This window comes from Eubalaena glacialis, chromosome 3 (assembly GCF_028564815.1).
Source record: "Eubalaena glacialis isolate mEubGla1 chromosome 3, mEubGla1.1.hap2.+ XY, whole genome shotgun sequence".
Lineage (NCBI taxonomy): Eukaryota > Metazoa > Chordata > Mammalia > Artiodactyla > Balaenidae > Eubalaena > Eubalaena glacialis.
Window position 1 is genome coordinate 9,921,409 of NC_083718.1, and position 25,182 is coordinate 9,946,590.

The 25,182-nt window shown below is 35.8% G+C and overlaps 1 protein-coding gene across 1 annotated transcript; it reads right to left on the minus strand.

The window, feature by feature from the left end:
• Positions 1 to 1,555: 1,555 nt before the first annotated feature.
• RGS21 (regulator of G protein signaling 21) lies at positions 1,556 to 23,879 on the minus strand. Its single transcript, XM_061185293.1, has 4 exons — positions 23,869 to 23,879; positions 19,409 to 19,485; positions 16,096 to 16,262; positions 1,556 to 1,759 (listed from the first exon to the last, which is right to left on the minus strand). Exons 1-4 carry the CDS (start codon positions 23,877 to 23,879, stop codon positions 1,556 to 1,558), a joined length of 459 nt encoding a protein of 152 aa, XP_061041276.1.
• Between the last annotated feature and the right edge of the window lie 1,303 nt (positions 23,880 to 25,182).

The window sequence follows — 25,182 nt, forward strand, 5'->3', positions numbered from 1 at the left end:
CTGTGGCCCCGTGGGAAAAGCACTGTTCCTACCAGCTCTGATATATCTTATCAGCACGTGCCCTTAAGAAATAACCGAGATCTTGGTGTTTTACGTCTAAAAGGAGGGGATGTGATTTTAATTTCTAAGGTCCCTTCTGTCTTTTAAAGTTTTTTTTTCATCTCTAGGAATAATTTTTAAATTTCCTATTTAAGTAGAGACTAAATTAAGGTTGGAACCTTCAAAAGAAATGTTGAAAAGGGTATATATAACTCTTCCATTAAGTGCGCCTTAAGGGGGACTGAATATTCACAATCAGTGTGCATAATGTCTTCCTTTAAAGAATTTGCAAGTGTCCAGGGAATGCTCCATTTGCATGTGTTTATTTTTCAACACAAAGGGGAGACAAAATTTTGTCTATCAAATGAATGGTTTGTAGAAACATAAAATAAATCCTGCTATTTTTCCTGCATTTTCTAATGTTCAAATAATCTGCAAAATACAGATATCAACAAAGTTAAATAAATCTGTGAAAATAAAATGGAAGCATGGAAGATCTGTTGAATCTTTATAGCTTTTCATATTAACGTGAAATTATTCGTAATTATCATGGGACATTTACATGTAGAAAGAGGACAATTTTAGGAACATCTCAAAATAACTGCATTTAAAAACATCTCTTTGAGTTTTATAAACAAGTTCCAGTGCTGAAAGGGTGAATAGAAACTTAACTCCACAGTTATTTTGGTAGATAATATTGCAGTAATTTTTTATTTTATGGGATAGTCACTGCTGTGCAGTTCATCAAATAAGGACTTAACCATGTTCCTTATTCCTCCTCGTGTCTTTATATTTTTATTGATCTAAGAAAACCAATCCTCCCCACCCTCAAGGTCCTTTTCATACATGCCTATGTGTGCCATTGAATTAAACCAAGTGATCTATTTTGACAGTTTGATCAATGGCATATATATATATATATATATATATATATATATATATATATATATGCCATTTTTCTTTTTCATTAATCTGAGGGCCATACCAGTTTAGATAACCACCACATTATCAGATCCTGGTTGAAAAGAAATAGTTGATACACTAAATGAAGGGTTATGTTTTGGTTCAGAATTTCTCTTTTTACAGAAGTGAGGTTTTGAATAATGCAAATGGTATTTAAAATCATCTATATGATGCTAAACAGTCTCCCATGCAGCAACATGAAGATATATAGTTTCTTGAATTTATAATGTCATAAGAATATCCACTTATCCACTTATAGTACATGGTTTGAGTGTACTATATGTCTATAAAATTCCTTTGTACTGTCCCAGTAGGAGATTTTTAAGTACCTGATAAACACATTCTAAACAAATGACTTAAACATTCAGTCTTCAGATATAAAATATTATTTTTCTATTGGAGTAAAACATGAATTCTAAACCCTAAAAAAACTTACATTGTGTTTGTATATTTAAAACATTCTAGCCTTGAAGTATAGTGATTGAGTTGATCTATCCTATCACTTGTTTTCCCCCTAATTATAATCTGATTGTTAGTTTGTCATTTACCTTCTTTACAAGAAAGGGAGCCATTTTTTATGATTTCCAACCTGTTTGCTATTTACCAGTTTCTTATAAATCTCTGACTTTAGAAATCGAGGAAAAGAATCCTTGGCCATCAGACTGTAGATTAACTTCTGAGCCTCATCAAAACATGTGAGAGTTGGTTCTGCAATATTCTTTGAGATGAGGTCCCTGGTACTGAAGTCAATGTTAATGTGTGGAAACAAATTTCATCGCATTAGATTAGTTTAATCAAAGAATGCGTGGTTTAAACAGATGGTAGATACACATATGATTTGAATTTTTTTTCTAAACACAAAGTTAATCTGATGCAAAACAACAGAGAGGTCACATGTTCATTTTCTGAAATGCAGAACACATGCTCAGTTTAATTACATTTCCTAGGTTCAGAGAGTTGGCATTGACAGAGAACAGAGGTCAAGCCTTATTTTGAGATTACCAAAAATGGCAAAATGAAAGGCAAACAAGATATTTTATGATTTTAGATTTCTTTTCCCTCCCATCCTTTATTTCTTTCTAGTACTTTGACCTTAATATGTAAAATGTACTTTTCATAGGCAGAGCAATAATTAGAATTTACTAGGATGGTTTTCACCAATCCATTCCCATTCTCCATACCTCCCCGTGTTGTTTCCCATATTGCTGCTTTTCATCCTAATTTGTATTTCTTTTTGTTTGCCAAAATGGACCAGATAACACCCCATTTCACGGACCGCCATGCCTCCCATGGAATATACATATATACATGTGTGTGTTTGTATGTATATTCTTGTCCCTTGAGCACTACCACATGTAACTATTCTCAGCAAGGTCTAATAGAGATCTGTTATACTGAACACACCATTCACCTGCAAATCTGTAAAATGCCCCAAACCTTGTGGAGATACTTGTCCAATTCTACCCATATTCCAGGATATATTTTGAGAAGCAGAAAATGTCACATCCAAGTTGTTTCACTTAAACTGAAAATATTCATGAAGCGCGAAAGAGATTTGAATCTTAAAATTCAAAGCTCACCAAAGGCAGGTGCTATATCTGTCTTATTTATCATTTTATTTCTTGGCACTTAGCCAATTATCTACCACATAATAGGCAGTCAGTAAATATTTGTTGACTAGAATTATAATGTCTCTTGGTAAAATGGGGGAGACTATAAAAATGCCAGAATTTGGGGGTCTGGTAAAAGACTATAAATGACAATTTATGTTTATTGAATTGAAGTTAAAATATAGGCAGGTAGACCTTCAATCAAATCTCTCCTCTGCTACTTACTTGCTATTCATATGAGTAAAGCAAGTTCTACAGTTTCCTTCAATTTTTGATTTCTATGGTGTAAAAGAGGATAATAATAACATCTGTCTTAAAGTGTTTTAAGGACTAAATGAGATAAGTAATACCAAACTATTTCAGTATTATTATTGTAGGAAAAGAACAAAAGAAAAAAACTTTATTTTGAAAAGAATCATCAAAGGCCACTATTTGCTCACTGATATTTTCTTTCTTTAGGGATTTCAGCTACTCAGGGATCCAGATTACATCTGCTTTGTATTTCTTTGATCATCCTTTCAGGTCCTCCATCAAAGTTCCAGATGAAATGCTGCAACTTCCTCGAAGGAATCAATTTCTGCTTCTTTATACAGGAAGATGGTGTGGGGTACAGGTAAGATTTTAGGATAGTTTTCCAATCTGTGCTCTAACACTTATGATGTTGCTGACCTGGGGTGAGTTACTTTCATATTTTCAAGCTCTGCTCTTTTATCTTGAAGCTTGGCCATTCATGACTGAGTGGTTACAAGAAATAAAGTGAGATGATCCATACAATCATTGATTCCACAAACATTTTGGGGTATGTTATGTGCCAGGTGCTTTCTATATTTGGAGAAAATACTATATACTTTCTATGTAGTCTTATACTAATACTATAAATAGTATTATTTTATATTTACACTTGAAGGATGAGAAGAAGCAGGTTCTCTAAGAATCTGGGGAAGACCATTTCTGGCAGAATAAACAAATACAGAATCCCTGAGGCAAGAAAGAATTGGTTGTGTTTGAAGAGCCTCGTACCTGCATGGCAGGGGTGCAGGGTGTGAGAAAAAAGTTCCTGTGACCAGGTTGGGAGAGGAGGTCCAGGCCAAGTCTTGGGGGGCTTATGTGCTTTGGTAAGGGGTTCTGTCTACTAGAAGCAATGGGAAGACACTGAAGTGTTCTGAGCGGGGAGGTGGCATGATAACATGTCATGAATCTAGTATAGTGCCTGCCTCATGGACGGAATCAATGAGTAGTGGGTATTACCAAGATCTTGTAGTGGTTTCTGAACATCTAGTATAATCTGTTTCATAAATCCTATCTTGTGTTGTGGGGATATGAGAATATATATTGCCCGTTTCCTCCTTCAGCTATGCTGTTCATTCTTTAATGGTGTCGTCTGCAATTTGTTGAACTTTATATCCCCCATAGAGGTAATATAGCAAGTTAACTCCTTTAGGCATTCAGTCATTGGATGAGTTTTCACTGATAGCAGGGCCAGTGTGTGCCTGGTGCAGAGTGCTGCCTTATTATTTTAATCAAACTGAACACCTTCAGTAGCTCCTCATTCCCTACTTAAAAAGCCCAAAGCCTCGATCTTGGCATTCATGACCTATACAATATGGTCCAAACCTATACATTTTTCTCCTCTCCGTGTGCCCTGTATCCCCACTAAGGTAGACACTGCCCCTCAAATTTCTTATATTTTGTTACGGATGAATATTTTCCCATACCATCCCAGTCTAGCTGAAAATCACTCCTTCTCACCTAAGTCTTTCACAATCTTTTATGTCCTTAAGACTACATTCAAATAGCACCTACCTTGTGAGGTTTACTTGTAGATTTTTCCCCTTTTCTGACCTCTGAAAGGACTTTGGGTTACTTAGATAAGATTTACATTTTGCCTGCCCCTCACTATGCCTTGCACAGGGTAAGGATTCAGTAAATGCATATTGTATAAACAAAGTGAAAAAAGCTTCTACATTTGTTAAAAATCATGGTAAAATTTTAAGCAGGACTATTCCATTTCAATATAATACTGATAATTAATATTATTTGTTCAGATATACTAAGCTTGTACTTCTGACTTACCCCTCTCACTTTTCTGATTTGCCTGTTTTCCTACCAAGAAGCTGCCAACATCAGCTATTGATAGCTAAGTGATTCGCAGAGACACTATTCCCAGGGGATAATCAGTAGTCTTTCGAAGCTGTGTCTTGGCAATTCAGTTTAATGTCAGTGACAAAATATCACACCCACGTGTTTGTATAAATGTCATTATTTTTCTCCAAATTGTTCAAGCTGGAAACATAAGAATCATCTCTGCCACCTCTTTTACCCTCTGATCTCTCTCCCTCACTCTCTCTTTCTCTTTCTCTCTCTCTCTCCCTCTGTGTGTGTGTGTGTGTGTGTATATATATATGCTTTCCTTATTCACCGTTTATTTTGTAATTCCACAATGCTGTTTTTCATTCTCACTCCTATCCCTCCAGTTTAACCTTTTATAACGTAATCTCTTCCCTAAACCATGGAATCTACTTCTTACCTGATACCTCCCCTTCTACACACGGTGGACAGCATTACTATATCAATTTCACCAAAATATCACTTTCATTGTATGAATGTTCAGCTGACAAGGCATTACTTTCTATAACATAAAATTTAAACATTTTACCCTGGCATTTGAGCTTCCTCATACCTGGACTTCAAAGTGTTGTTTTGAAATCATCTCCTACTTATCTTTGGTGATATCCACAAAGTTGGTCTACTTTCTGTTCCAAAAGTGAATTTTGTATCTAAAGCCCTCGTTTATGCTGTTTCACCATCTAAAATCCCTCTTGCCTCCACAGTTTTATTCTGTACAGATTATCCTAAATCCCTTAGGATTCAGCTTAAGTTGAATATCCTCCAAGAAGCCTTCCCTGATCACAGACGGAAAGTCACTATAATTTCCTTATCATCATACATTATTTTGATGTAAAAATCTTAAGAAATTTGACTTCTTGCTTAAACAGATTTGGATACAATGGCTTCTATTAATGTTAAGTATTCAATCTGATAATCAGAGAGAGATTTGTCACTACAAAGGGAATTCAGTAGCCTGTGGCATGGAATTTACCTGTCTTCTATCTGCTATCTTTTCCCTATTTTTTTCACTAATTCTTTTTTCTCTACATGTCCCTCAAAATATGAGCAGAGCAGATATGCATTATCTAAGTTCTGGGCCAAGTCTTCTCTTCCTGGGTTTTTTTCCTTGGTGACTTTGTCTTCTCCCATTTTAAAATATTTAAGCGATGTCATTATCTCTAAAATAATCCTAAGAATGTTTAAAGATGATTACTTTAACTGTAAATAATAATAGTTAACATTCATCAGATAGTACTACTGTTGTGCTAAGTCTTTATATGGCTACTTTATGTCACACACACACCTGTAAGATGGATAGTATTATCATCCCTATTTTTCTGGGGAAAAAAACCCCACCTCATCTGAAAAAGTAGTTGTTTTTTGCTAGTCATTTCTGTAATTTATTCATTTAAAGTATTTCACTGAATGGGTGCTTAGGAATTACGCTAAGATCTGATCATATAAAGATGATTACGTTGAAAGTCAGTCAAGAAGACAGATTTTGAGAAAGTAATCCAAAGGGGAAAATATACCTTCTGAAAAAGAAGCTTTTTGAAAGAAATGAGATTGTAAGCTGATCATCAAGGTATTATTATGGGTATATAAGTTTAAGGAAGGGACTTGGACATGGGAGAGAAAACTGGAAGAAGCCCAGTGGGTTTTCAGGAGGAAAAGGGCAACAGTCTGGAAAGGCATGAAGGTCCAGACCACATAGACTTCTATAGGTCTTGTTAAATAATTTTTAATTAACCTGAGAGCAATGAGGAGAATTTTAAGTACGGTACTGATAATAAACACATGTTTGAAAAAACATATCACTGGCTGCTATGTGGTATAACAACTAGGTGTGGATAAAGGGAAGAAAAGTTAGGAAGTCATACCAGAAATTCCAGTGGTCAATCATGGTGGATTAGGCTGGGTCGTGTCACAGAGAATGGAGGGAAATGCATAGATTTCAAAGATATTTAGAAAGTAGAATAGATGGAACTTGTGATTGAATATTTATGAGCTGGGATGAGGAACAAAATCTTTAAGAATGACTCGATTTTAGAAATATTCTGAAGAATGAGATGACAAAGTGTTGATGGGTTGGATAAGGCATGTAAGCAGAAGAGAAGAACCAAGGATGACTATCAGCTATTTAGCCAGAGCAAAAAGAATGGAGTTGCCATTAACCGAGATGGAGAGACTCAGGTAGAAGAAAGTTTTGAGAAGAAAATTAGGACTCAGATTTGTGTTTAAGTTTGAGATGCCCTCTTAAAGCCAGAGGGCTGGAAGAGATCACCGGGAGAGTAAATGTAAGCAGGTAATAGAGGAGAACCGCCTCCTCTCATGATAGTGTGTGCTGGGTTATGAGTAGCAACAGCAAAAGAAGTTGTTAAAGAGTAGTGAGGGCTTCCCTGGTGGCGCAGTGGTTACGAATCCGCCTGACAATGCAGGGGACACGGGTTCAAGCCCTGGTCCGGGAAGATCCCACATGCCACGGAGCAGCTAAGCCCATGTGCCACAACTACTGAGCCTGCACGCCACAGCTACAGAGCCCACATGCCACAACTACTGAAGCCTGCGCACCTAGATCCCTTGCTCCACAACGAGAAGCCACTGCAATGAGAAGCCCGCACACCACAATGAAGAGTAGCTCCCGCTCGCCACAACTAGAGAAAGCCCGCGCGCAGCAACGAAGACCCAATGCAGCCAAAAATAAGTAAAAATGAAAATAAATAAATTTATTTAAAAAAAAAAGAGTAGTCAGTAAGAGAAGAAGAAATTGAGTCCTAGAAGCCAACTGAGGATAGTATTTCAATTAAGAGAGGGTGATCGCTGTTGTTAAATGATCCTGAGGAGTCAATCCGGGTGAGGTTTGAGAATAGTCTACCCAAAGTGCCTTGTCTTTTCTTCTTGACTTCCCTGAAATTTCAGTATCAGGACAAAAGTGAAAATATTAGGCCTAATATATATTTTGACACATACATTCCTTTAATATAATCACTTTTGAAGGCATGTCTGCGAACTGCACCCCCAACTTTGCATTCACCTCAAATTTGACTTTTGGCTGAGTTGTCGTATCAATTTCTACCTCAAAAAGTAAGAACAGAGGAGATGTTAATCTTGGCGTAGATTGAAGGCAGGCATCTTATCAGGTGGTAACCCTCTAGAGATGCAGACCTTCCAACTGTGTGGTCTTGAGTCCCTCCTGAGCTGCTTGGGAATTGCAGGGAAGCTTAGACTTGGCTGAGTATCTCAGATGCGTAGGTCCAGAGCATGGGCTGAATGTCGTATCGACTGATGAAATAAACACAGTTATATCTATATTATTTACCGATGTGAATAATCACTTGCATTTTGTTTCTATGGATACACTTAAGTTTCAAGGATACTGAGAAATACCTTTAATTTGCTTATTTTTCAAAAGGTCATGAATTATCTTAGCTATCTGAGACCACTGCACTGCCAATCTCAGAAAACAAGACTTAGGCTTGTGATTCTCATGGAATGACAGCTGAGATGTCATCGCAACTGTTTAGCAGCTTTTAAATCCTGTCAGTTTTGAAAAGGCCTAGACACAGCTGACATTGACAACAATCCATTGCATTAAAATGACTACCTTCTGACTGGTGTTTGTGATGGTTGTTTAAAAACGTTTTTATTATAATGAGCCAGGGATATTTTAATACTCAGGTGATTTTGATAACTGCAAGTTATGCAAGCCAATTCCTCATTTCTATACCAGCAGTTTTAAATTCTTTTGGCTTCCAACAAATTATTTTAGCAGGAAGAATGCATTTTAAACTGTACCTTTTGGCTCTCTTGTGACCCTGAACTGTGCTTTATATATTTTTACATAATTTGAATGAAAAGTTCTCAGTTGAGCTCTCACATTCAAATGAGATAGACTTTTCCTCATTTAGAATGTATAGTGTAGCAGGAGACTGTCATTATGCAAAGAGTGTGTGCATGCATATGTAAAACGCCTTGCTCAAATAGGGCAGGCAGCTTCCTAGACCTCATTCACAACAGAGCTTAAAAATTACTATTCAAATTAAAGCCGCCTATAATCATGTTTTTGGTTACATAATTCTGTTTAATCACCACTAAAACCTCTAGTATTACTTCGTTTTTGGCATCATTAAAGGCGCACGAATATCCTGAAATATATTCTCAAGGGCGGCTATTAAAGTTGAGAATAGCCAAGTTTGTAACATCGAGAAGGAATCCATCCTGTACAGGACTGTATCTTTTTGTTATGATTGGTTTTAAAGACAGAAATAAGTGACACGAGTTGGGAGGCAGTACTAATACCTTAAATTGGACAAGAGAAATGGAAAAAATAACCAAATGTATGTGATCATAACATATAAAAGCGTGATGGATATGGATTGTTAAAAATAGATGTAGATAGCAAATGTTATCTGGAGCAGCTGAAAGAGAGTCAGATTGACTTGTGTCCTTCACCAACCCCATCATGCTAATCCAAGATTAATTTAAGTGGCTCAGGGACGTGTGCAAATTCAAAAAGCAATAGCCAGGACATGGAAGCAACCTAAATGTCCATCAACAGAGGAATGGATAAAGAAGATGTGGTACATATATACAATGGAATATTACTCAGCCATAAAAAGGAACAAAACTGTGTCATTTGCAGAGACGTGGATGGACTTTGAGACTGTCATACCGAGTAAAGTAAGTCAGAAAAAGAAAAACAAATATCATATATTAATGCATATATGTGGAATCTAGAAAAATGGCACAGATGATCTTATTTGCAAAGCAGAAATAGAGACACAGACGTAGAGAAAAAAAGTGTGGATACCAAGGGGGGAAGGGGGGATGGGGTGAATTGAGAGACTGGGACTGACATATACACACTACTATGTATAAAATAGGTAACTAATGAGAAGTGACTGTACAGCATGGGGAACTCTACTCAGTGCTCTGTGGTGACCAAATAGGAAGGAAATCCAAAAAAAGAGGGGTTATATATATACCTGTGGCTGATTCACTTTGCTGTACAGCAGAAACTGACATAGCAGTGTAAACCACCTATACTTCAATTAAAAAAAAAACGGCTGAGCATTTTGTTTTTGAGTTGAAATGCAGCAATCATTCTTTCAGAGGGCCAAAATGATACTTCCGGTTATTAGAAGAAATATTCCTGCCACTATTTTTCGCTTTATAGTTTAAGAAGTTATACAAATTAGAGGGAATATGAGAAGAGAAATACAGCTTTTGATAGAAAGGAAGATAGACTCTGTGTGACAAGATAATTTTATGCTTTTGCCTTTAGCATAAACACCAAGGTTCCCAGTCTGTGTCATGAACATTGAAAATAAGTAGTAGATCTAAGAAAGGAATTTAACATGTAAAAGCCTGGGCAGAAGACCTCCGTCCTCATGAGCTGTGTACCTTAATGACTGTAGGACCCATCATTTTCATTCTAAGGCTCAGTTCATTTTTCACCTGTATAAGGTAGATGATTGTAATGCCTCCCTAAGGCAGTGAACATGGTGATCAAATCAGATAGTCCATGTAAAAGCCCTGGACAGATGTGGCTTATGGTTTCTTTAGCTCTGCTTTTCTTTCTTTCCCCCTCTCCCTCCCCCTTTTCCTCCTCCTCCTCCTCTTTCTTTCTCTCTCTCTCTCTCTCTCTCTCTCTGTCTCTCTCTCTCTTCCTTTTTAAGAGATCCCTTTAGTTTAAGGTGAAATAAATACGGAGCAGAAATCACTGGGTTGCAGGAGATGCTCTTGCCTGCACTTATACTCCGAGGCACCCAGTACTAGGCTTCTTTCACTACTGGACTAGCCTTCTAGGCACCAGTGGGTCCTTTAGTTGACCTCCACTTCCACTACTATCATCCTTCCCTCCTCCCATTTTGTCTTGTTTCTGTCTACACTCAAATTTCTGACCAAAGCTTACTAATTAACTTCTTTTGAGGTACATTTCCTGATCCCTTAGACTTGGATTTTCCTGTTGCATGCGACCACATCCCCTGTATTTCCCTATCGCAACACTCATGAAAGTTTATTGTAATTATCTTTTTTAACTACAGTTTTCCCACCAAGATGGTTACCTTTATTTATTCAGAGACTGTCTTTTTCTTAGTGGCACCAGCAAGGTGCTTGGTATGTAATAGACACCTATCTATTGATTAGTGTACAAAAACTTAGGAAATTAATAAACAAGCAAGCATTTTATCTGGAGGTGATTCACTAGTTGGGGGGCACTGCTGGCAAGCACCAACTTGTGGGGAAGGACCAAGACTCAAAATAACATCAGCACGTTGTGGAAGTGACACTTAAAAAATGCAAAGAAAATAGGAATACAAAATGGAGGATACAAAATTGCCATTCCAGTAATATCAGGAAACGCCTCTAGATGCCCATGGGCTTCTCTCTACCAAGAATTCATATATCTGTCTCTTCCCTCAAGACTCGGTTTAAAACTAAGCTCATTTAAAATAAAGGCCTTATCTCAATATCCTGCCTCAGAACTATTCAATCATTATATCCTTTTAGGTATAATGCAAACAATTTCACCTGTTACTTTTCTTTTTTTTTTTTTGCACTTAATCATTTGTTGCTTTGCTATTTTTTTCTTAGAAAAGAATAGCAAAGTTCTAGAAATTAGAACTTAATTTAGTTCTAGAAATCAGTTCTAGAAATTTCATTTTTTAACCCAATTAGGTTGAAAGTTTCTTTTGAGCCAAACCATAGTTTCAACCTGTTTTATTTTCTTGCATTTCCTTATCGAGCTGCCTCATTCACACAAAACATTGCATTATACTTCTGTGTTTATTACCTGTTCTCTTGCCTAGACCCAGCTTCCCTTCCAATGGAGGGAATTTATCTTATGAAGGTGAATCGTAGGCACAGAATAAGCACCTATTGATGTGAAATAAAAATACGAGTTAATAAATAACATTGTACTACAATAAAAATAAAAGCAAAAAATCCAGACACAGGTATTTTAAAAAGTGTCCTGCACAACCCATTAAGACATCTTTTCCTTTATGACTATAGTTTCTTCTGTTTCATGTTATGATGTCCTCACTTTTAATAAATACATTTAGGAATTAAATATTTTGTACTAACATTTTTTACTTAAGAAACTGCCAATGTATTTGTTCCTGGATTGGTCATACTATGAAGTTGAATTTATATAAGTTTTAAACATTACAGTGTAGTATGATTTGGAATATTTTCTAATCTCACAGAATGACAATCAACATAGTTTTCTCTTTAATCACATATTTTCCATCCTGACCAATTTTCTTTCTAATATAAGGGAGTGATGATACAAACATAATGTATATAAATGATATAAATAAAACATAAATATTTAAAATATGTCAGTGTCTTAGCTGAATATAAAAATATTATTTCAATTTTTTGAAGATTTACATTCTTTTGAAACCAAGTAATATTTTTCTGAAAATTTCCAAATATTATGAAATTAGTGGTCCAAATTGAAGGAAGAATAAATACAAGTTTAAGAATTTTTTTTCTTTGCCACTCACAAGTTCTTACTGCGTGCAAAGTAAGGGCACTTTAAAATATATATTGCTTATCTAATAATTTTCTCATTTTCAAATCACTTAGTCAAAATATCTGGCTCACACTTATTTTTTTTTTCCTGCAGTACCTTCTGAAAATATTTAGGTACAATCCATTCAATGAATAGCTCTTTCTATCTGAAACTAATGATTTGCTGTCATGTTTTTCTAATTTGTGTTCACGTATATACATTTATCAAGTCTTTTAAAGTGGCTTTTCCTCAAGTGTTCTTTGAAGTTAGTTAATGGATGTTTTCAGGTAGATTCAGTAGCACTTATAGTGACTTGTGTAAAGAAAAAAGGGATTAACAGTAGGAGCTAACACAACATTGTAAAGCAACTATACTCCAACTAAAAAAAAAAAAAAGGATTAAAACTTTTTAAAAACTGTTCTGCCCCATGTAAACACTAGACGCTTGATCTCATTCATCATTTTCATCTCTCCTGTGTGGTGGCTACATGCTTTTTCATAGATATGTTTTTAGACGTGGAAACTAAGGCTCAAAGGGGTGAAATAGATCACCACAAGATTACAGGATTTGAATCTGTATCTCTAACCTTTAGGTTTTCCACTGCATCACATGATTAGTGTAGAAACCAGAGAGATGGTAACACTGTAAGGGAGAGGGCATGAGGTTCACTGCGATTATTATCATCTCTCATAGAGACCTGAAATTTCAATTTTTGTGTGCAGTTTTGTGTATTAGAATAGGAAACTGAGAACCATTAGTAACATCAATTTATAGACAGGGATCATTTAGTAAATTTAGTATAGTCTAATTGTAAATTGTCTATTTGCATCAATTAAAAATTATTGTCATGCTTGTAATTTTATAGATGAGGAAATAAAGACATAAAAAGTTGAAAAGAAACTAAATGGGATTTAATAGACATCTGGATAACGTGACCTTGTCATTGTTCTCTGTTTTAGGGTTTTCTACCAAGGAAATTGGTTATAATTTTGATTCTTTATGAGAGTCAGTTTTACAACTATAATTGAATATAGAAAAATGGAGAATACTTTCATGTGAATCTCATTCTTGAATTAATTTTCCACTTAGGAAAATCATATTTTCCAACCTCCATATCAAATATATCACTTTGTCATGTGAAGCCCGCCTACTAGATAAATCTAAGCTACTTCCCACCCTCTCTTTATCTCTACTGCTGCCTGTCTGGCCTTATCCCCCTGCTTCTCGTTAGCAATATCAAAATGCTTGTGATTTCTGGAAAACGCTAGGGAGCTTTGTACATCCAGGCGACACACTGTGCCCTCAGTTTGAAATATTCTTTTTTCATTTGCTCTCTTGATAAATATTTCTTATTTTTAATGACATAACCTTTTTCATATGTGAACCACCCGGCAAATCGGTCCCTAAATTCTCAAGATAGACTTAATCGCTCTTTCCCACTGTGCTAATAACAAACTTTAATTATTTAAATTATTAAATTGCTTATTGTGTATTTGACTGTTTTTTATCACATGTCAATCTCCCCTTCTACTCTGTGACTTCATTGTGGGAACAGGCACTCAAAAAAAAATTCCTTTAATGAATCATACTAACAGTCGTATTATATTTAACGTATAACTGATGGACTATAGAGAGATACCTTGAAGACTGCAATTGGTATATAAGAGACAAATGCACTTTAGTAATTGGAATTGGAAATAATTAATGGCAAATAATTAGAAAGATAATGACTGTTGCAAATGTATATACACACTTCTTTGTCTTCAATGAGAATTTTGTCATACCCAATAATAACCTTTTTGGACACGTCAAGGAGACAGTATAATCTATTATTTGAAAAGCAGCCATAAATTTAATTATATTTTATGTAGTAAAAATTAATTAGATGGACAAATTATTAAAAAGTATGAAAGTTTTATATCCTAAAATAGTAACTGTACTATTTTTTAAAAATTATTACCATATAAATTTATTTTGGAAGGGACGATTAGGAAAAAAAACAAAACTATTTTGTCCAAATTGAGAATTTATTATATATTGTAACTTTGAATCCAGCTATAATTAAAAGATTACATTTCTTACTAGAAGATTTTTTATACATAATATTTGAGAATGTTATCTTAAAATAATCATTCAGTAGATGGATTCATAAAGAAGAAAAACATCTGGCTTTCAAACCAATACCACAATAAATAGGATACCTCTAGAGATGATTTCAAAGCCTTTTAGGGAATGAGACATTAATCAACTTGACAAATCTTATATAATACATTTTCAGTTTTCCGGAATTATTTATTGATTTTTAGATAGTGACTGGGAAATGAATGTTGAAATAGCTCCACAGGAGTTATGTTCTTTTCTCTTTCCCCCTCTGAATTTCAGGCTAAGCTTCAATTGTTTCACATGTCTGTGATGTTATACTTTACCAATATATGCTACAGTAATTAATGTCCATCTAAAACTTGAACTGTTGATACGGCAACTTTATGCCCTAGATTTTCGGAAATGTTTGCATTTCATCTATGCTGTCCTCTGTTCTCACTAGTACAATAACTTCTCATACCATGAATTTTAATTTTGGATTAGAAAATGTAGTAACTGTCACTTAGGAGGATATCAGTATTTCAACTCTGTAGGGAAAGATGATGACTTGTGCTAGTGGTTTATGTTTGGTGCTAGTAGTTTCATATAGGTTCCTGTTTGCTGCTTATGCGTTAAAACTCTCTGCATATGTTATACTTAGTGAGGAATCAAAGAAGTTTTAAAATATATATGTAGTTAAACATTAAGGGGGTGCGCAGAGATGATCATGGTTTGGTTCTGGAAATGAAGTCAAATATAAATGAGATGTTACACACATAAAACACTTTATGGGGTCTATTCTTGGAGTCATTGCAGGTTTCTCTCTAAAGCCCTTTCTACATACTTGCCCCTCAGCCCCAGCTAGTGATCTAATCTTTATATCAGAATGGCTCCCCTTTGATAGTTTAATAAGGGAAGACCTCTGCCTGGAGAAGGTACTTAGCCAGAGGGGCTAAGAGGGCCCTGCCCCTCGGCTGGTTTCCCTGGTAACCGATGAGCCCAGCTGATGGCAATTCCCCCTATAAATGGGAACCTCCCTATTCCCCCCGACTCCCCTGCGACGTCGGCCGCCACGTCCTGCCCGCCGTCCACCACACATGGTGGGGTGTTGCTCCAGGACCGTGCTTCAGACATTTAAGCTCCGCCATCCATTAAACCATTGATGACTCTTTCGCTGACTCCGGGCTCTTTCTTCGGTCTTGAAGCTGGGCAAGTGCAGGCCTCGTAGGCCAGCGGGGTGCAGCCCAACACCCATCAACGAAATAAAGGTAAGCAAACCCCTCTTTTGGAAGGGAAGACATTATTGTATGCTGTTTGTGGGTCTCCAAAGTAGTAAATATAAAGAATTTACACTGTTGGTTAGTCGTTGTTTTTTCCCTCACATACATACCTTTTTGATTTGAAAAATTTTATTCCAAATTGACGTCCGTGGTTTACAAAAGGGAAAATGAAGGTGACTTTGAAATCCAGCAGCACATTTAAGTAGGATTTCTGTAGAGCTGTTAATTTTTGACATATTAGACTATTTTTAAGAGGCTGCGTGTTGTGCTCAGAAAACAGAAACCTTTAAGCACGTAGAAGGTGCTTAAAAATATTTGCTGAATCAGTGCCAGAGGATCACGGTAAGGAACTTCGTTTCGAATTTACCAACATTTTCTGTTTGAATACATAGTGACAATTTAATTTCCCTCGAGATGGACTTCGCGCCTTTCAATTGGGAGCAGATTTGTTAGCAGATAAATATTCACTATTGTGGAATATTTCACTCACCTCTTTAGGGGCATCAGCTTCAATGAATTCAGAATAAATCATCTTGGCTTTGGAAGCAATTTTTTCTGCACTTTCTGTTTTCTTAAAGTCTTCACAGGCAAGCCAGAACTCAGTGTTTTCTTCGCTGAACTCTGATTTTAGGAATGTTCGAAAAGCATCTAGACCAGCTATAAGATATATGAGAAAAAATTTGTATATCACACAGTGCAGTCATATGACCAAAACAAGTACGTTGTGTAGGGTGGGCATTTGAGGATTCAGTGGCAAATATTTATCATCCCTCTAAATATAACATTTATATATTTTAGTTTTTAACTTTAGAAAACTTTATTTTGGATCAGTAGTCATAAACATAAAATATTTATATCTGCATTTCTACAATTAGCATTTTTAAATTGAATAATAACAGGTAGTGCTTGAAGTCTGGGATTCCCATAGGTCCCACCTCTTCCCGTTATCTTATTTTCAGCCAAATTTACACATTTATTATTCCTTGCATTCATAAATAAAGTTTGTGACCACCTGTTTAGACTCTTCCTTTCTCTAGTTTCCACATTAAAATGTGCCCCGAAATCTTCTTTGGCACACCTAGAGCTTCTTCGGGAAGGTAATGCTTCTAATAAATCCTTTAAGGCCGAGGATGGTTACGAGTGGGCCTCTACAGAGGTAGCAGGTTAGAAAGATTACTGTCAAATTCCCAGAGTTGCCTGAACTAAGCCAGTCCTTTCAGTTCGTGTTACTCAGTTTCAGTTGACGCCTTCTGATGGCAGCGTCTGATCATAAGTGAGACTGTGTTTCTCCGAGGAGGAAACACCCTTTGGCGCATTTGTCGCTCAGAGGGATTTGCCTTCCTACGCGTTGGTGGGTTCCTCCTCCACCTGCCATGGGGGCCCCCGTGCCTGCGCTCAAAGCCGCTCCTCCCTGACTGCGTGCTGAAGGGCTGACCCTTCAGGTCGCAAAGCAGGGAGAAATAAATTGATGGAGAATCGGGGGAAAGGAAAAATTGACCAGCAAAAAAGAAAATATCAGAGAAAACTGTATGGAAAAGGGGCCTAAGTTAGCTGTTCATAGGTTGCTGCAGGTTGGAAGGAAAGTGAAGGTTAGTGAGAGAAAATAGAAAAGGGCTTCATGGAGCAAGATTAAAGTGTCTAAAAACACTATTAAAAATAGATTTGACAAGTTTTTAATTATTTGAAATAGAGTTGAAATAACAGGTCACTGCAAAGGGTTGTCAGGTACCAATGAAAATTCTCAGTAGAAATATTGGAGAGTGTGGATGTTGTTAGTATGTGAGCACTATAAAAAATTCAATTAACTGCACATTTCTTGCATTTAAAAATACATCTGAGAAGCTTCTGAGATTCTGTGACACATATTTGGGTTATAAAAATCCTCTTAGTAACACAGTTAAAATTTTCCATGAGGTCCAAACAATGGTGAATTTGACAGGTCTAAACAGAATTTAGACTACAATCTATTTTATATAGGCGATTAAGCAATAATACTGAAAGAATATTGTAGATTCACGCCTGGCACTATTTTATTTGTGTGTCATTAAGGCATATGAAGCTTTTTCCCAATGAGGGTTATCTAAATGCATCCCAGAGACAGGAAGTTAGAGATCAAAAAACTATTGTTATTTTCTTCCCTCCTGCTATTTTAATGAAAGGCTACATCAAAGTAACAACCATTTCCTTCTTTTCTCCTCCTATTGCTCTGTTTGGACACAAGGGAACAGAATAAACAACTAAAACTGGGGCTAGTTATCTCTGTCTTGGACACACTATTGTTGACCTACTCGTCTACTCTATACGTACAATTTGAATGTTCATAGGCTGTCGAGTGACTTTGGAATAATATGGTACATACAATCACTATCATGTCATCTGAGGACTCTCTACAGGGGGGAATGGCTACTGCTTAGGCACAACAGGGGCTGATGGGTAGAATAGGTCAGCAATAGGTGGCGGAAGCCACACTAATACATGCGAGACATATCCTCAGGTCACAAGACAAGGAGGTCATATGGTAAGTCGTTTAACCGTTTAAAGCATGAAAAAGCATGGGAGCTATTTCTCTGGTTTCATAAAAAGCAAAAACCAAACAGCTTTGCAGATGAATCTATGACTTTTCTGCTTTATGTGGGCATGAGGTACAAAAATCCCTGGAGGTTTGCAGGTGGAAGCATTTGCCTTCATCTAACACCTTCCATGTCTCTGTTCTGCGGTGCCGTCCCAGCCAACTCTCTACCCACAGAGATACCTTCCTGAGGCTCTTAGCAAACCTGATCTGTCCCGCTGGTTACGTGTTTAAGGAAAAAAGAGACATGCCATTCGGAGCTTACAAAAATGCAATTCCATATCCCTGACATCTTTAATATATGTCCTTAGTTGGATTCTAGGTGTATTGTGGATTATTTTATGTCTGTGCTTTGGGAATTAGTTATTTGAGAATCACAAAATGAAAGTGTAATTTCATCTATTTCAGTCTAATTGTGTATATAAATAAACAGCCATGAAGAATTTATTCAGCTTTACCATGTTTTAAACTTTTCTAATATTCTGATATTTACTTTATAAATTTAAACTGGAAATGCCATTTGATTAGAACAAACAATACTGCATTTCAGACATTTTCTATGTATGTCTCTATAATGTCATTTCTATCCCATATGAAACAGAAATACTGCAAAGCAGGATTATGTATAACAAAAGCAGAATTCTACATATCTTTGTAAATGACTATTTTGTATTAAATTCTTGGATGTTTTATTTATAATTGACCAAAATTACCTTATTAAGCCATCATATTAATTACAAATATATATCCAAAATGTACATATTAATATATACACACACATTTAAATATGTTTTTGTATTCACTAAAGTAAGAACTCAATTGAAATAAATATTGATACTTAAAAAACTTTATTTTAGCCTGCAGGACATGAAAAACAAGTGATTTATTTAAATTTTCAACTTTTCAATAGTCTGTATGTGTCTTTCAATTTGTAACAAAGGTAGTCATGATGTACATCAAATGATAATGAGTCTAAGAAAATGACAACTTTATCACTTCCTATTTGGGATTTTCTTTTTGTTTTAACGTTTGGAATTTCTATCATCTTGTCTTATTTTGGACCCAACCTAATTCCATTTAAACTTTGGGCCTGTATAAATTTGTGTGACTTTTGGGAATCTCATTCTTCAAATATTGATCAAACTCATAGTGTATAACATGACTACAACTTTCAGAATTGAATGATTTTATTTTAATCATGGTATTTTTAAACCTATTATTAGTTGGATCTTACCTTGGTTGGTTAAAAGTGTGTCCATATTTTCAGACCACACTGTTGTTTCTGTAGTTGGTGACCTGTGGAAACAGCATCTACCCTTGACAATAGCATTGTGATCTTTTTCTTCTATAACCTATAGTAATATTTGAGTTATGTGTATTTGTTGAATTATATCATTTAAATGAGCTTTGCTTCATGAATTAAACTGCAAAAGGTCAACAAGAGTTATATAATGTTTTCCACAGTAGAGAACAATAGCAAAGCAAAGTGGGATGTAATTTGACATCAGCAAATTATTAATCTAGCCAACAGTGTTAATAGTACTTACAAATCCTTGAATTCTAATAAAGGCACGAGAGAGATCGCTCATTGTTCTACATAGCCTCGTGAATTTCTTCTCAGCTATATTAATTGTTAATCTATGCGGCATTACACTAGTCTATTCCTGAAGAGTTATCATGATAGCAATAATGATGAATGAACTATTTTCTAAGTTTTCACAGTGTACAAAATTGTCCATTTCATAATTATGCATCTTAAAAAAGTTTTTTTGAAGTTTTGATTAAGGATTTCTAACATGTGATGATTTTAAAAATGTTTATTTATAGTATTTTGAGAAGTCTTTACCCTACTCTGAGACAGCCTTTATTTCTCTTTAGACTGGTATGCTTCCAGTTCTGGGTTGATTTATTTAAGTCTAGGAATCAGTCAGGACAGAGTAATATCTTTTCCAAAGCAGTCAAAAAATTTATTGACTTAAGTCTTCTAAAGAAGGTATACTTTTGGGGATGTGCTGTAGAAATAATAAATCAGATTTGAGATATAAACTTTCTGAGATGTAAATATATCATGCATTATTCCCCTTAATAAACAAAGATCCTGATGAAATAAGCCCCCATCTATAGAAAGCATCGGCTACCCAGAAGAAAAATTTTGGATAATGTAGCTGTGACGTGCAAATGACTTCGTTATGGAAAGGAATGGTCTAATTGAAGGTTTCTGTTAAAATGATTGATAATAAAATAGAGTCTCCCACCCAGTCATTCTTATAAACTTTTACATTTGCATATCAAGGTGACTAATCTTAAATATGCTAGTGTGACTCGATCTCTAAGCTTTTTTATTCTATTACTTTGTGTGATTTGCTGCAGTTTTCATCATTTGTGTTAGGAGTGACTCTGCTCCCTTCTGCTATTGCAGTTTTAGTTATATTTTCAGATAGTAATGTCTGTCCTTGTAGAGGCTACACGGGGAGGCTATGTTGACGGGGAACTCATCTTGCTATCTCCCATTACTTATATTTCCTATCTCCCATTTCTTTTACTTTCTTCCCCAATAGCAGGCAGCTGATTTTCCTGTCTCCCTTGATCTACTAAATCTTGGGGACACAAGGTTTCCTGTGAAGCCATTTTGAAATGGTGTTTTTTTTCATTCAAATGGACATTTTAAAAGATTTAGGTTGCATTTCCGTCTTTCATAAATGCAGAATGGGACCCGACATAAGATCTAATTTTCTGTAGAAGAGCTTGTGTGCACTATGAAAACTGTTACTGTAAAATGCTTACATTATATTTCATATGAGTCAAATATTAGGTCTTCTGTCAAATATTAGGAATTCTATCAAATAGTGCTAAAATTATATGATTGCTTAAAACGCACATGTTTAAAATGTTGTGTGTATTTGTAGATTGAAATTTGGTGGTTAGCATGGTACTCAAATTTCTACTTGGTACCTGTGGAATGTATGTTAATGAAGAGGGCAGAGAGTTTTGATCCCTAGTCTGGCCACACAGTACACCCATTTTGAATAAGGAACAGCCATCAAAGAAAAACCCTGAGAAATAGAATCTAGGCAGAATCGTTCAAGAATGAACATGTACTCCCCCATTTGTATGTAAGTTGTCTGATGACAGGAAAATATGTTATTATCCAGCGCCAAGAACAGTGTGTCTGGTTCAAGAAATATTTGTTGGACATGTAAATAAATAATGACTGAATGGCCAAACCCCAAATAGTGGCAGGCGTTAAAGCCTTCAATGGAAGCAGTGCAGTGGCTTTCAAGATGCTGGTAGATGACCGTGATAAGAAGGTTACTAAAGGTGTAGTTGAATTGTATTAACTTCAAAGTGTGTTTTGGGTGAGGAAAGGGGAGAAATGACGCAAAAGCATCACTAGGCAGCGACAGACCAGGGACCTCACCCTCAATCCTGAGCGTGTGAAATTGGAGGAAATGGACAACATCCATTCTGAAGGCATCAAAGCAAGCCGTGTCCTTCAGGGAGAGCCAGAGTTTGCTTAAGCCAAAAGCAAAAGGAATATTCAGTGAAGGACTTGTTGGATGTAAAGGAGTTTTTTTGAAATGGAAGTGTTCAAATGAGTGGTAGCTATTCTTAGTGTCATCATTAATGTAGGGAAGCAGAAAAAACAGAAAAAAGAGAGCAAAGTCTGGGAGATGGTGTAGAACCAAGGACAAAAGAAAATTCCTAATGTTTTGAATTAGGGAGATATACTAAAATATTATAGATATTCTATAGATATAGAATATCAGTGGAGATACTAGGATAGACTAGTAATATTTAAGGTCCACCAAATACTGACATTGTTGTAAAGGAAAAAGTTGTCCTTCAACCCTCTGAAGAAATACCCCTGCTGGTGTGTGACAATGCCTGGAATGCCCTCAGCTCACTGTCTTCTAATAGATTTCTAATTTGACTTGAGAGGTTCAATTTTGACTACCTGATATGATGGAAGGGTTGGTTGTAAGGCAGTATTCATTTTTCAGAAGTTAGGTGAGATGCAACTATTTTAAGAAACAGTATTAATTTGCTGTTCAAATTTTTAAATTTGAGGTTGATTGTAATTCTTTGGAAGAGTGATTTCTATATATGAATAAACTGAAAGACAATTTTTATAATAGCACTAAAATGAAAAGCAATGTACTGAATGTTTACAGTCTATACCACATTGTGCTAATCATGTCACATACTTTACCTCATTTGATCTTCAAAATGACAGTCTGTTTTAATCCCATGTTACCAATGAGTAAGAAGACACAGAAGTTAATAACTGGTGTAATATCACACATATATTAATAGGCAGTTAGAGTTCAAACACAGGTGTATCTGCTTGTAACCCAAACTCTTTTTACAATTCTTCCTGGAATGGATGAGTCAATATACATATGCTTATACTTTGTTCATGTTTTGGAACATCTGTAATAAATGTTTCAAATAAATTTTAGGGTGTTTTTCCTGTAATAGAGTTTATTACACGCCACACAAATATTTCCTCTAAATAACAGTTAAATTGTAGTAATTTCTACTCAATAGAAAGTTTTCAGAAGACAGTGATTCTTCAATTTTGTGCATTATCAAACAAAAATAGGACATTTCTTATGTTAGATGTGACTGACAAAGAGGTTTAAAATTTTTAGAAACGCAACTATATAAATGTTAAGAAAAATCTATTGAATTAAAATTGGGGGATAGAAGGGGTGGCTGATTTAAAAATGGACTGACTGGGTTGAATTTACTTGACAAGTGCTACCTTAAATAAATGGACAGTGTATTTCTCCCTCCCTCCTCTCTCTCTCTCTCTCTCTCTCACTTTTCTTTTTTTCCCTTTTATTTGGATTTTAGTTGGAACTTTACAAAGATTTTGTCTGGCTCTTCTCCATTGTGTATTCGCATATATTTCCTGTAAAATTGTGGTGCGTAGTCGGGATAATTTTTGTGTGTGTGTATGACTTGACTTGCCATGAAAATTCACTTGTGTTATCTGGAGCCAAAATCACACTTAGTGTTTCATGGGGCTTTGGCTGATTTCCTTCATTAAACGAGTGCCATCAAGGCCAGCAGTCCCCATATTATGTGTCCGGAGAAGAGCCGGGCCAGATGGGAACTGCGTGAAAGCTACTAGTTATCTTGCTAATTGTGCCCGCTAGAACCAGTTGTATTGCACTTAAAAATGTGGGCTCTGACAACTGAGCTCTCCACACTCAATTAGCGGTTTGCTGGAGAGCGAGAGATTCACGCAAGGAGCCCGCGTGCTCCTTGGAAGTGACAGCTGCTGCCTTACCCAGCAGTTAATATCTATGTTCAAATTTCTCAATCCATGTTGCAACAACGAATAGTTTTTGCAAGGATCATATATATCTTACGTCTTTAACCTGAACATTTAATAATTTGGGAAAGCTTCACATAAAGGGAGCTCAGTGGGTTTTCTCCACTTTGTAGCCTTTCTTTATCTTAACAAGTATAAAGAATTAACTGTACAGGCAAGCCATGCATTGTGGACAGATTTTAGAAAAGAAGAAGAAATCAGTGGAGAAAGGAGAAAAAAATAAATCAGGAGGAAAGACAACAATTAGCATATTTATCATAAATGAAGGAAACAAAACATCGAGACTAATGAAGACTCAAGTGTTTTCATTTGTACATCTTCTGAGACAAAAATAGCTTTAAACAGCAACTCACTTCATTGGCATTTTTTGTTCCACTCTCTGTCTGTCACAGATGATGCTGAATTTCTCCTTCTGACTGATCTTCAAGCTGAAGGGAATGTGACAGCAGGAACATTACAATTAGTATGCAAATACCTATCCCCGGGGTTACAGATTGGCATTCTTTAAATCATGCTATTCTCAGCTTTTTTCATTTTGCTGTTAACTTTTCACTGGTCAGAACACTTAAACTTCTAAGTAACAAATAACTCTTGGAATAAGTGTGACATTACCTCAAGTCTGTGGCATAACTGAAATGAATTCCATTTGAAAGTTTGGTTTCTAAAGTTCGTGTACATCCGTTTACAAGACAACTGTTGTTCACATGAGGTTAAATCAACTCAGGAAAAAACATATAGATATAATTCAATATTCACCTTTAGGTCTTTAATCTGTCTAAAAGGTCATTTTCTTTTGTTCTTTGATTTTCAGAAAGTCTGAGGAAGACTTTCTTTTTTAGTACTCTTATTTTAAGTATATATGTTTAAGGATTTTTACAGCTTTATTCACGGACTAAAATACTCTAACACAAGGCATCACACTTTTTAAAAAATTGTGGATTTATTATAGTTTAGTAACATGCATTTCTCAATTTATTTTAACCATGCATTTTGTGCCAATATTTCTTTATACAGTGCTGATGTTTGAGATAATAATACTTAAATATGTTTATCAAGATAAAGGACTTATATTGGTATTTTTATTTGTAGTAAAAGTTTTGTACATGCTTCATCAAGCTTTTATGTCAATATGACAGAGTTCTTTGGTAGCAAAATTCTACCAGTGTATATTTATGACCCTTAATGTAAATTAAACACTCCTGAAAGACTGACGATTTTCAGGGTAGAAGAAATAAAGGAGTCAGGGACTTCCCTGGTGGTCCAGTGGTTAAGACTTCACTTTCCAGTGCAGGGAGTGCGGGTTCGATCCCTGGTCCGGGAGCTAAGATCCCACATGCCTCACGGCCAAAAAACCGAAACATCAAACAGAAGCAATATTGTAACAAATTCAGTAAAGACTTTAAAAAAATAAAAGGTCCACATCAAAAAAATCCTAAAAAAAAAAAAAATAGTCAGAAGACCACAGAAAAGCTGCTTGTCCCTGAGTTAGCATGGAAGCATCCCCATTTCGTTGAGCCTACAGAAATGCCAGAGGGCACGTCATAGGCAAGTGGCCCTGGGCTAATGAGACTGATCGAAGCAGAAGAGATGGCCTAAAAAGTCAGTATCATTAAGAAGGGATGCCATCAGTTAGTTCCATTTATTTGGTTAATTCAAGCACCATTAAG

Coding starts and splice junctions, on each gene's coding strand:
- RGS21 (XM_061185293.1), bottom strand. Junction 16,263..19,408: donor CACACTTTTAACCAACCAAG/GTAAGATCCAAC, acceptor TATATCTTATAG/CTGGTCTAGATGCTTTTCGA. Junction 1,760..16,095: donor AAGCTGATGCCCCTAAAGAG/GTGAGTGAAATA, acceptor TTGTTTCCACAC/ATTAACATTGACTTCAGTAC.